This window comes from Coturnix japonica, chromosome Z (assembly GCF_001577835.2).
Source record: "Coturnix japonica isolate 7356 chromosome Z, Coturnix japonica 2.1, whole genome shotgun sequence".
NCBI classification, from domain to species: Eukaryota; Metazoa; Chordata; class Aves; order Galliformes; family Phasianidae; genus Coturnix; species Coturnix japonica.
Window position 1 is genome coordinate 9,487,297 of NC_029547.1, and position 13,843 is coordinate 9,501,139.

General features: G+C 41.2%; 1 protein-coding gene across 1 annotated transcript; it reads right to left on the minus strand.

The window, feature by feature from the left end:
- Positions 1-192: 192 nt before the first annotated feature.
- Positions 193-13,449, minus strand: SLC45A2 (solute carrier family 45 member 2). Its single transcript, XM_015848455.2, has 7 exons — positions 12,797-13,449; positions 11,489-11,665; positions 8,825-9,141; positions 5,606-5,749; positions 4,800-4,923; positions 3,644-3,849; positions 193-1,494 (listed from the first exon to the last, which is right to left on the minus strand). The coding sequence occupies exons 1-7, from the start codon at positions 13,233-13,235 to the stop codon at positions 1,270-1,272; spliced, it is 1,632 nt and encodes a 543-aa protein (XP_015703941.1). The 5' UTR covers positions 13,236-13,449; the 3' UTR covers positions 193-1,269.
- Positions 13,450-13,843: the final 394 nt, after the last annotated feature.

A 13,843-nucleotide genomic window follows, 5' to 3' on the forward strand; every position in this document is an offset into this window, starting at 1 on the left:
AGTGGAGGAATGGAAGGTGTTTCCTGTAGATTGATTGTTAGGTGCCTCAACAAAGATTTGCAATGCAGCCTTGGGCAGACTTTCATGACAGGCTCAGTCAGGGCTGTCATTTCAATTACACACAAACAGCAGGATACAATAAAACAATTACTTTACAGATATACTTTCAAGCAAAAAGTTTCTATTTTTTAATTTTTTTTTTTACACTCCAGCCACCTTCCATACCCAAACAGGATTTCATGGCAGCAAGGAAGTAACTTATCCCCTTTAACAATAGCATGAGGGCTGCTTCAAAAGTAATGCCTTCTATTGTATGGTATTGACTCACAATGTCAGAGGTGGGTGTCAGTGCTATGGCAGCGGAGGTTAAACCATCCCACCAACTACATTTAGTTGCTTTCCAACAGATGGCATCAGAGGGGCAGCTTGACAAAATGGCACCTGACATAGAAGTGCAGATGAAGCAAAGCTGTGTCGCTGAATTCCTCCCTGTGGAAAAAAATATGTCATTCACTGATGCTCATCAGCACTTGCTGAACATGGAGATCAAACAGTGGATATTGGCACAATGGTGGGTGGTACAACAGTGGGTCATCTCCACTGGTGAATGTAGACTTTTCATCACTGGCAACAATACACAGCTAATGGTGGCATTCTGCAGATGAGAATTTGCTCTATCAAAAAGTGTTGTTGTGCTCTTTGAATCTGTTGTAGCTTTCATGGAAATAAATAGGAGGCATTACTTTTGGAGTGGCCTACATACTAACCATGCGACATGATGGCACACGATCTCTGACACCTGCTTGATGCTCCTGCATCTTTAGATCTTCAGAAGGAATATCCCCAAAATTAAGAGAACAGAAAAATGAGAAGAAAAAAAAAAAATTAATCCTAGCTCTTATCACTACTTCTTCAGTTCATCACATACTTCATCTATTCACTTCCATGAGATGATCAAGAGTTTCACAATGACTCCTCATGTAGGGCATCAGGATACCACAGACAGTTGTGTCTTCAAGTGTAATAGCATTTTCATGTGCTGAGGTCAGCAGGAAGGCAGTAATAAAGCAGTCAGAATGGGGAAGCTTTCTACCTGAGGCAATAGGCAGACAATTTCATCAAGTCTTCACTCTGTGGTTAAATGGCGCTCTGTAATTGCAGCTGCTCCAAGCAGGTAAGAGAAGAAGATGTACCAGCAGTATCAGCATGGCAACAGCACCAGTGCTGCTGATCTTCTGGGGGTATTTCTTCCAGTTGTTTCACACAGTCTTACCCCACGTATCGAACACAGAAAGCAACAAAGCAGCAGCCAATCAGTGCCACCATTGACGCTGAAATCACAGTGACTGCACTGCCAGCAACACTGACCAGGAGCCCCAGGCCCACACCGAGAATGATCTGTGCCAGCTGGACCATGCAGGTGAGAGCAGCACAGTCAATGCCTTTGCCTCTCCCATGCTCCGCACCTTGTTCCTTCTGCTGTAGATTCAGGTCCTAGAAATAAGCACAAAACAAGACCCAGAGGACTTAGACATGGCCCATAAGCTGAATCCCTCATGCCATGACATCCAGATGCAGCAAAACAGGCCAATGGCTCTCTGCTTCCTTTCTGGTTTTAGCATCTGTCCCACAGAGGTTACAAAATTCAAACAGAGATTGTTCAAGTGATAATGAGTTTTCCAAATTGTCCTGTTTCCCCCATCAGCAGCTTTTCCTGCATCCCTTCTCTCAAGAAGAGAACTGAAAATTGATCAGAAAAAAAACCCAACTTTTTCCTTGAAGTTCAGCTCTATTTGAGCTCTGGCAAACTGAAACAAGAAGAACATTTCACAGGACAGGACACCTCATCAAGGATATTTTAGCTCCAGCTCTCACGTGGCTGAATCACAGAATCACCCAGGAGTAATGGAGTGGAAAAGGAATGGAAAAGGTTGTTCAGAGTGGTGTGTCTCCAGCCAGGAAGATCTTCAGAACTGGACAAGACCGTGGACAACCTGCTCATGGTGATGTTACTTGCACAGAAGTATTGGACCAGATGATCTCTGGGCATTCCTTACAGACTCAGGTTTAATTTTGTGAATCCTTTCCACAGGGACCTATTCTGTTTCACAGTATAATTACATGATGATAATTAAATGTTTATTGTCCTTGCTGCTGTTTGGAGAGGTTTGCATTGTAACAGACATAAAGTTTCCATGCTGTATGCTAGCTGAGCTGCTCTCTCCTAGTACCCAAATGCTCTTGACTGTGATTAGGATGCTTTTTGCTATACCTGTTATATTGCCTTTGAGCTTTTACCACATAAATATGAAAAGCAGCAGAAACCAGTAGTGCCTTTGTAATCCAGGACTGAAAATGAATTAGGTTCCTAGGGAATGGCAGCATGGAACAGGAATTGAAATGGCAGCAATTTAAAACCCAGCATATTATTTTGGTAGATTGTATACTAAGGAAAGATGTCTGTTCTTTGTTCTAAAATAATACAGTGTTTTCAATTCCAGACACATTTTTTTATATATTACATTTACTTTGTTGGGCTGTGCCCAGCATTCCTACGTGTCAGTTGTTCCAACCACAATAATACGAGTGTGTAAGTGAATGCAGTTTTGCACTTGATATTTCCTTTTGTATCATACTTTTCCTACCATCTCCTGCATTATAGGAGGCTTAAGACAAACCTAATCCTGTTAATGTCAGACCTAACATATGGTTGTCATTTATCAAATGAGATAGCCATTTGCCAAGTGCTCTTATACATGGCATTTGAAGATATCGCTTTATTATATTTTAGGTCCATGAACACTTCAGAGTATTCTGTCTCTCTTTTGTTTTGGAACAGGTCTGATTCAGAACTGGGCTGTAATTTTGCCTTCTCATCAATCCTGCTTGTTTCCAGCCTTCTTAATAACTTGCTAGAATGTTTCCATTAAAGACCAGAACACTTCACAAAACACTAAGGTACAGCTGAGCCTACTGAGGTGGCATAAAGAACAAGGGATTTTCCAGATTCCCTTTGCAAACAGAATGTGAAGGACCAAGAAGAACACCAGAAGAATGAGAACAAGGAATACAACTTACTACAGAACTACATTAAACTCTTAGTACTTGAACTGCATATCTTTATCAGATAACAGGTTTTTTAACCCTTCACAGTTAGCTGAAGCTTCTGAAGCCTTCACAGGGTGGTTATTAACCTCAGGGACTCAGAAGCCAGCTCCTCAGCTAACATGAGCAACCTTATCTTCCCTAAAGTAACAGCAGTTGCTCAGACTAAGCCTCAGACCTCCCTTTGCTTTTAAAGGGGACAAAAAACTCAGTGATTTAGATCTGAGAATAAAGATTTCTCAGGCAGGAAATCTTTGAAGGCAACACAGGTTGGCTGGATCTCTGTTAGCAGCTTATGGCCTGAACACATGCTGCAATTGGCCTCTCTCAGTTGTGATGATCATTCTTCATCTCACTGTGGGACTATGGAGATTCTCTGGAGTTGGGACCTTGGAGCTCTTAATATCAGTGTTGTTTATAAATAGTTTGAAGTTCATAATTTAAAACCGATTCACCCCTTCTAACCAGTGTTCAGCCAAAACAAAATAAACAGATTCAGACAGAAAGACATTTACCCTGCCTTAGATTTTCAACTTACCTCTTCTTCTTTGTGATACTCTGCAATGAGTTGAAATGGCACTGTGTACAGAGTGCTGGACATGACTCCAAAAAGCGAACATAGAACCAAAGTGGAATAGACATTGGGAAACAAGCCAATCAACCCAGTGCCTAATCCAAAAAGTAGGTATCCAATGAAATAAAGTCCCTTTAACCCTATGTATGGCAGAAGGACTTTCTGCAGGTCTGTGGAAAGAAAGAGAGATTGCTGCCAAGGGTTAAACATAACAAGCAACATTTCATCAGGGAATTCATTTAAGTGTTTTATTTTCTAAGATGCAGTGGAGGGGAAATTCTTGCTGATTTTGAAAGTCGCTACAAATTACTGTGGATACAAATGGATGCTTCTTTCTGATACTCTTACTCTGGCGTAACCAAGCTCAGAGAAGCAGTTAACAGCCATTCTGGATGGACAACCCCCATGGTCAACTTCAGACATTTCTGCTGTTTGATTGCAGTGAAAACATTTGGCATCAACCTCCGTCTGAGCTGGAAGAAGTGTTAAATAAATGCCTGTATTTGAGCTCCAAAGGGGATTTCCCTCATGCTTTTATTAGATGCTCAATTCAACTCCCAATACGCTGTTAATGTGAGTTTTTGGATTGTAAGTTTGTTTTTGTTTTTTGTTTTTTGTTGTTTTTTTTTTTTTTAAGCGAAAAAAAAAAAAAAAAAAGCCTGAGTAAGGGCTATGGCAAGATTTAGATGGCAAACTTGTTAGTATATTTACACACAATTCTGGAGAACAAGGTTCATGTTTTTGGCAAGGACTTCTATGTAATTATGAAAAAGTTTATTTGTGAAGAATGCAGATGGCAAGAGGCCATCTGAGGGGCCTTAGCAAACCTATAGCAACAGGACTGCAAGGTGAAAATGGTGCCTCCCTCCCCCCCCGCATCCATTTTACTCTGGCTTTAGAATTATTTTCAGTGCTCATGGTCAATTCAATTGAAGGACGGTGCCCTTCTCCCAGAGTGACCCCTTTTCATGTGGTCCAGGCAAGAAATCAAGAAATGCTCACCATAAGATACAGGTTTCTAACACTGTGAGAATTAATAATTGATAAAATTTTCATGTGAATAATAAATAAAAAAAGTAAAAAATCAAAACGGTGTTGGAGTACATTCCTGAACACTTACAAGAATAGGCTGAGGATGCAATCGCATTGATGCACAGCCCCCAGCATCCAACCTCCACTCCTCTTCTGTAGGTATGGTAAAGTGTGGAGTTATGAGAAGCGTAAGGACTGCCCTGGTACACAACCTAAAGAGACCACAAAGATCACAAAGGGCAAGGAATTATACAAGGCATGTATATAATACCTCCTGCACAGAAAGATGGGCTAGCACCCAGGAAATCTTCCAAACAGTGAAACATCACCTCTGTGCTGTACTCTGTATTTCACACCCATGTTTCCCAGACTCTCACATACCAGGCTTATCCTTGTTTCTTGCCCTTTACTTTTTCCTGTGTTAGCCACTCTATAGAGACTCATCTGCTCTTTTTCCTTTGGGTGTTTCTCATTTCTCATTCTCCTTCTCCTTCCGCTTCTGACTTATTGCTTAATCTGCCTTCTCCTAACTTAGCTACAATGATTTTTTTTTTTTTTTTATTTGTTTTTAATTTTTTTTCTCAGGCCAACACAAACACACTCAACTTTTTTTCACTTAGTCAATCCCTTATTTGGCTCCTTATTCAGGCAAGCAAAATTATTTTCTCTATTTCATTTTTCTTTAGTTGTTCATGCCATATACACTGAAGGAAACAAAAACTGCCTCTCACTTCTTCCACAGAGAGAGGAAAAACCAAAATAAGGCAAGGAAATACTGAACGCTGAGTGGGAGCCAGAGTCACATCTTCAAGTTCATAACAATATCTTCATTTGCTTTTGGTGGAGGAGGAAATGCGATGAGGAAAGAAAAGCAAGAGGGTTTTACACATTTACCTGTCCCATGAAATCCGTGAAGAAGAGCATGTTGGACAGGAAAGCCATCCATCCAAAGAGGTGGCTCACACACAGGTAGCGATAATGGGATGGCATGCTTAAAAGAGTCTTCAAGAGTGACTTAAGTGTCATCCGCCTTTGAGCCTAAAAACAAGTATGTAACAATGTTGCATTAATGCCCTTAAGGCTAATAAAATGCTGACAGCAAGTGGAAAAGGCCTCAGTGTCTTTTCATGCTAATATTCCAAAGTTATTTTGGTTTTGCTTGGACGGGTTGGTTGGGTGCTGAACATCCTTCACTACACTTTTGATCTGTAGAATTGCTGCCTAATAAATTTACCTGAAAGGTGACAGGGATTCTCTACTAAATTTTGTGTTTCACCTTTTTTGGTATAGAATCACTATGAAATTTTCACTACAGACTGTGTTCTCCCTCACAAAGCAGTCAGAAGACAGTGATCTGTAACAGAAGAGATAGCACCCAAAACAAGAGATGCAGCAAAAACCCTATTGGGTCCAGGACCTGAACATCCCCAGTCTTGTGGGATAAACAACACATTTCAAAATCAGAACATGGTGGGCAGAGGGTAAAAAAATTCTGACCATCTTCAGGGTTCCACTTTATCTCCTTCTCCCCATCTGAACTTAGTGCTCAAAACCTCAGTTCCTTTCTCAGTCACAACTGTCAGTGTCACATTTTCAGCTGGGATGGAATTGTTTTTGTCAGAGTATTTGATATGAAGCTGTTTTGGTGTTAGGGTTAATCCTCATAGGAATGCCAAAATTAATGTTGCTGACTACTACCTTGAACTGCATACGGTGTAAAAACCCCTGGAATTTCTCTTGGCATCACTGTCTCTTTTAACTGTTCTTAACAGGGAAAATTATAAATTCAACTAGTTATACAAAATTAAAAAAACCCAATATTTCATACTGAGTCATCAGTATTATTTCAAGGATAACTACTGTTTTTTGACTTAGTTTATATAATTTATTCAGCTCTTCCATGGAGTTATTTAAAATAGCCTTTTAATCACAGTATTAAGATAATGTCAGGGAACTACAAAGAGCACTGCTGTAATTACAAATGATAATTTGACATCTAGAGAGGAATGCTTGCTCTCTGTTTAGGTATTTTAGAAAATGGAAATGGAAAGAAGTGTTTAATGCATGCATTCAATACTTGACAGTAAACACATTCTACACTGTTATTTTTAAATGAAGCTCTGAATTTTGTCTCTGTGTAAGTGGTTTATCCTCCAAAAGTTCACAACATCCAACCCATTTCCATATAAAATCACCATAACTTAAAGGCTAGGATGATTCTGACAGAGAGAGAGGAATCCATAGCATAGGTTTTACAGAAGATCCTCAGTGACTTTGCACCAAACCAAATAACAAAAGTAGAATAACTTTGGATTTCTATTCATACTGAAAGAGATCAAATCTCATTAATAACCATGGAAGCAATTAGCATGCAAAAGCATATTCCTTAATTTAGAAGAAATAGGCCATGATGCCTGCAGTGAAAAAAAAAAAAGATAGAAAAACAGGAAACCAAACCATTTCTTCAAGGAAGCAATTACTGTAATGAATGAACTTGGAAAGCATGTGCCACAGGAGACAGAACGTTTTGGTGGTGAGAGCATCTAGAATGTGCCCAAGCCTGGACACATCAAAAGAACATGAGACAGATCAAAGCTCACCAACCTCTGACAGGCTGAAGACCTAGAAAGGAGGGCAATTGCACAAGCTGGCCCACAGTGAATGCCAGAGATATACCTTGGGTGTCAGACATTACTGGTTCATTGGGATTCTTGCCAAGCCAAAGGCAACCCAATACATCCCTGCAAGCTTCCTGCAAGGAATGCTCTCTACAGAGGAAATGTCTCTTTTCCATTCACTTTCCCTTCTTTCAGGGCCTTTGTTGGTCAGTCGGTGCAACCAAGAATCTCCAGCAATTCAGAGTCAGATGGGCAAACAGGAAGCACACTGCAGCATGCCAACTATACTCTGCTAACAAACCATTGCCTTGTTTGTGCATCTGGTATTCTCATCAGTCAGTGTTCGTCTTTTATTCCAGCTTTTTGTAGTGTGTGGTGTGATGATATTCTTGTTTGGTTTAAAAAAACCAAATGCTATTAGAATACAATTGATAAATAGCAAAAGACAATACATTTTGTTTTTGTATGATTATAATGGTAGCTTTAACTTTAGTTTAGGTTTCTACCAAATCTAACATAACCACCTGAGCATTCTCGGTAATCTTTAGCTGACTTTCCAAGACGTGTATCCATGGTATATATCTAATAATGCTAAGATAAGGAGTGAAGTTAAAGACTGTTGCATTATTCATTGCCACACTTGGATCCAGACATACGTATTAGCCTTTGCATGAATAGGACACCATGAAAGTGCAGAGAGGATTCTTGTTGATGACCTTTAACGGTGAAACCCACTATCTGTTACTAAGACCATTCTACACATATCTCTCCAGATATTTTTCTGGTAGACAGCTTTTCCCAGATGGTTAGATTGCAGTAATGTCTTATAAGATCAAGGAATAGGCAAAACACCACTGGTTACTTGAAATACAAGTTCCCCCATCTCAAAGTTATGCCAAAGGCACAGACATAGCAACACTTCAAAATAAAATAAAACCCCAGACGTGATGCATTATTGTTGTTTAAGCAATTTCAGACAAGTCAGTATTATCAATAAACCCTCAGTGAAACACTGAATGGCAGCCAATGGATCACAGAATGAACGCTTTCATGTGCTACATGTATCAGTGTGTTGATTTCAATGGGAGTCACAGACTTACATCAAATATTAATGGTCTGTAGCTCCTGTCCACAATTTGATGTTAATTGTACAAGGACTAACAGAGAAATTAGAACCTCTTGACAAAATTCAGATGGATAGGATATGAAGAAACAGGCACAGAGTAGAAAACTATATTTGGCCCTCCCTCAGCCACACCAAAGCATCAGGACAATACTTTTCTGGAAATATTCTGTAAATAACCAAAGAGAAAAGAAAGATTTTGATCTGACTCTCTATCCAGGTCAGAAGAAGAAAGAATCCAAAGGGATTATTTTTTCTGGATGTGCGTGTGAAAGGACTCTATTTCAACTAGTCAGCAACAGCTAATTAAAAGGCTACTGATGGTCTTCAGTTATGAAATGATACGGGTTATAAAATCGCCTCTGTTCTTACCTCTGAATACGATGTGTCAGTGCCTTTCTTCGGCTTACTCGTACCATTTAAGTCGGCACATGATAAGTATCCATTCTTGATTTCCTCTATGGAGCTGTACTTATAGGGCTCAGTCACTTCCAACAAGAGCTTTGTCTCTTCATTGTCATATCTGAGTGGGACTTCCGGAATACTGCGTAGATGTACAATAAGGCAGATGAGGAAAACCAAGGCTGACAAGAGGAAAATCACCTGGAATTCTGATGTCAAGGAATATCCCAGTACAGTTTCACCCCAGTCCACAGCACCTGTCAGGTAGCCCAGCGCTCCTCCTAAGCCTACAGGGGGAAAAAAGGGAGAAAAAATATCTATTGGTATTTATAAATAAGTATGCAGTATACAACACTCTCATTGTGTGATTCCCTCTAGAAATAACTTGAATAATCACCCCTCAGATATTCACTCCTCAGGTGTCAGTACATACAAGAAGAATCAAAAGAAACTGGAACTCAGAGCTAATCGCACATAGAAGCAGTTATTAAAATACGAAACAAGATTTCCTCAGGTCTGGTAAGAGCCGTGAAGGAGCTCTCAAAAAAGATCTCAGTACACAGCAACATGGGATTTCATCTCTTTTCCAGCAAATACTCTGCATGGCTTAGAAGCACTTCCTTAAGGCTGCATTTCCTCTACAAAACTTTACTGGAATTTGCTTTCTAAAGCTTTGTGGAACAAACAATTTTTCTATTATATCAAGCAGAGTCTGTAAATTGTACCATAGGTAGCTGACTCTAGACAGAAATACTGCTTCCACATGACTTATCTTTTAGAAAGGGAATAAAATTTAAAACAGAGTTTTGTAATCACTGAAATGCAAGTATCTCTCTGCTAGGAGAGACATCTGTATGTCTCAGAGTTAGTAAAAGAAAAATCCCCCCTCTTATATTTATTTGTTTTTTAACAACTTCTTCCTTTGCTGATAGTGCACACTGTTTGAGAAGCACAAGGAAGCGTGCACTGCTGCATTCAGCAAATGGGTCTCGTAGAGAAAGCATTTGCCGAGTCCTGCCCTCCCTGATATCCAGGCAGCTCGGCAGGATGGAGAATTGGCCCAGCACAGATCATTTGAAGGATGTGGTAGAATTTCTACCCTTCTGCTTAGGAGACTGCAGACATTCTGTGCAAGAAAAGGAAATAGAAATAACAAGACTTAACATTTTCTTCCCCTAAAAGCCATGGTATTGTAACTCCATTCTGGGCTTTCTGTACATATTTTCCTCTTACGTGTGATTACAGCCCTCCTTCGTTATATCTTACTGAATCCTACAGGGCCTATATCACTGCTTGTTTTAATGAAAGACAATTAAGCTGTTAATATCTTCTGGAAGAAGATCTACATTCAGTGTTTGCTCAGTAGCTCATGTTTGATGCTTGAGGTCTTTTTTTGCATACTGTTTTGACTAAAAGTAATCACGGCATTGGAATGCACAGCCTCGAGTTGTGTCAGATATGTACCATGTATCTTCTTCTTGTCTCAGTGGTCCTTACTGTTATAACAACAATCCATCCAGTTTGATGTTTAGAATTTAAACACAGAGAAGACAAACTGAAGAGCAAAGTCTTGAGGATGTTTAATATAAAAAGAAGGAATTAAGTAGTGGAAAATTGAAAACTCAATACACAAAACAGAAGCTAGAAAAATGAGGAAGGAAGGTTGCTTTTTGTGTCTGAAATGGATAGAAAAAAGGAGTGACAAAAGTCAGAAATGTATTAGATGGATAATATGATTAAATTTTAGGGAATGCAGTTCAACAGCAAGGCCAGTGGCATGCTGGAACAGGCTGCTCTGAGAGGGCTGCAGGACCACTGTCAAGGGCAGACATGAAAACTAGAACCATGTAGATGTGGTAGAGAGGGACATGGTTAGTGGGCATGGCGTGGGAGGACTGGTGGTTGGACTAGATGGTGTCTAGATGGTGACCACTAAGAAAAGACTTAGTGGTCTTTTCCAGCCTTAATGTTCCTATGATTCCATGACTTCAGGAATGGGCAGGGCAATCACCTATCCAGAAGGGTTTAGGCAAGGACAGCCTTGCTACAGAAAGCACGTGGTGTTGGTCCAAATAACACAGAGAAATCTGTCTGTCTTATCTAATGCAATTCACCCAACATCCCCATTTACAGCTTCCCATACAAACGAATCAGTTCAATCCATATCTTTAAATGTGGAAACCTAAACTTTTTAATAGGAAGAACAGTAAGCAGAGTTCTGCTGCAGACAGGAATATACCCAGCGACTTGCTCCTCATTCTCCCCAAACAAGTGATTAGAAAAATTTGTGTCTGTTTCTAAAGGCCAAAAGTCATTTGACTTCATCAAAACTTGAAGATCAGAATAGACTGAATAAATGCTACTTCATTTTAAAAACAGTTAATTGTTCTTAATTGAGCCATGGCTATTTTGCTGTAAATGTTTAGGCCTGCAGCCTCCTGCAGCAGAGTTCTTGCACCAGCAACCACAAGCTGCAGTTCTCTGTAGCAGTGAAAACCCAGCAACAAGAGACCCGTGACTGAAGCACAGAATCAGATGATCAGTTCATTCAAGATTAGTACACAGTGATTACAAAATCCATGCAGTTTCCTTCCTCTCCCTCCAAGAAGGAAGGAAAAGAAGGGATATGAGTACCTGTAAACAGGGCATGATAATGCAGACCCTTCTCTTTATCTTGATGAGAGCAGACATCAAATAAATACGCTTTGATGGGGCCATCAATAAAGTCTGCTGCAAAATCAAAAAGCACCACTCCCAGCATGGTAATGACTATTGCCCATGTCCGCTGCTTGTCTCTCTCACCGATGAAAGCTACAAAACCAAAAAGACTCTCATTGTGACAGCAATAGTGCTTTGTTTTGCAAAACCTCATTTCATCTTTCCAGATTCCTCCAAATCTAAACAATGCTCAGTCATGCATGAGGGACCTCTGATATCGGATGATTGACATCTAAGAAGCGAGATAACTGGATTTTGAGTCTGTGCAGCACTGTGCTGTGATAGGTTCACTCCGAGCCCTGGATCAGCAGAAGCTCTGAGTATCCCCAGCTCCACAGTCAAGAGCATCATTCACTTTTCCTTACTGCTTTGCTCTTCCACCACATGCTCTGTTAGCCTAAAGCACATGTTGTTTGGAGTACATTTTTGTTTCATTCCATTTGTCTCACCCTTCCTCACTTTTAGGCAATCAGGACTGGCCTAACATCTCTTCCTGGCTCAACAATTACAAATACATCCAACAGCAAAGAAATCCAGGAACAGAGAACAGATCAGCCTGTGGAAACACACTCCTCCTGAGGAGGAGCCACTAGTCACAGCAACAACAATGATTTTCCAACAAGTCTTTGAGAAGTTACATCTCAGGCTGAAATAGAACAGTGCCTGGGGATGTCAGTCCTATTTGATTTGCACATTCCAGGTGCGCTGTTTCCATGGAGTTGTGACTTCTATTACTCATCAGCATGACACATTCCTGAGTCAAGCCAGTGCTGCAATAATTTAAGATAGATAAACGTTTTGAATGTCAACTCATGTAAAATAGGAGCTAACACAGATTCATTTAGGATGTGTACTACATCATATGAGCAACTTCAATCATTTAACTCTAGAAGGCAAATTTTAGTTATCAAATACATCTCTGGGCCTAAGCAGTGCTTTATTGTATGAACTGATCAGGCAGCCAGGTCATCATATAATACGGCAATCTCATGCAGACTACATGAACTACATGAACACTACGTACAGGATACACAACACACAGCATTAGGATTGAATGTAAATAGACTGCAGTGCTCCTAATCTCCTTCAGTGCTGCTCAGTAGCATGATCCCCCATTTTAACACCTAATTTTAACAGGGTAAAAAAAAACAGAACCCCATCCTTCCCCATTCAAAGCAGTAGGATGAGTTTTGTCAGCCAGTACAGCGCGTTCCCCTCACTTACCTGAGATCATCTCGTCCCCATTGAGGTACAAAGCCATGCCTACCAGCATTATGATGCCCAGACCCAGAATGTAAGGTCTCCTCCTGCCCCAGCTACAGGCGCAGTGATCACTGGCAGAACCTACCACAGGCTGCAGCACGAAGCCCAGGATGGGGCTGATGAGCCACACCAGGCTGTACAGGTTCTTGGGCAGCCCTACACTGAGCAGCACCGGCGTGACAAAGGCAGCCTCCACAGCATAGCAGAACTCCCTCCCGAACATCGCCATGCTGTGCATGATCAGCCTTCCTGTCGCTCGCTGCTTGGGCACCAGCACTCCAGTCCTTGCTGTGGAGGGCTGCGCAGCTTTCTCCTTCCCTCCTGTGTTGTCCATGTCTGCCTTGGCCACCTCAGAAAGGGGTGGAGGAGGCTCCTGGAAGCTCTGTTCTGTTAAGGTCATTGCTCTGGCTACGCGCAGTGCTTGGGCAGGTCAGTGCTGCCTGGTCTGGCTGACATGGAGCCCTGATCATATGCCGGGTTCAATCGCTCTGTTCTGGGGGAGGGACTCGCATACTTTCATGGCTCCGCGATCACAAGTTATGAAGGAAGGGGGCGGGGAAGCCTGTCTTAACATTAGCAGTTCTGCGCTCTGGGGCGTCTGTAGAGCTCCCAACTATCCCAGACTAAAGCAGTACTGTTGCAGCACAAAACACGCCTACAACACACATCACATGGGAGAGACGCAGGATTAACCCGACACAAAGCCAGTCATTCCCTCTTGCTGCTGCAGGACAACGGTGACTCCAAGACTTGGGAAACCTCATCTTTTCATTCAGCAAGAGCGCTGATCTGCTGCAGGCAGCGAAACAAAAAGGCAAACATCCAAATTTTGGATCAAAACCTAAGTGTGCTGAGGGATTATGCTTAGCTATAATTACTCTGCTCCAATACAATCAGATGCATATGACACTAAGCCAATTCTCAGATCTCAGTGTGCAGCAAGGAATTGGATTTGATGACCACTGTGGTCCGTTCTGACTCAGGATGTTGTATGGCTCTGTGATAATG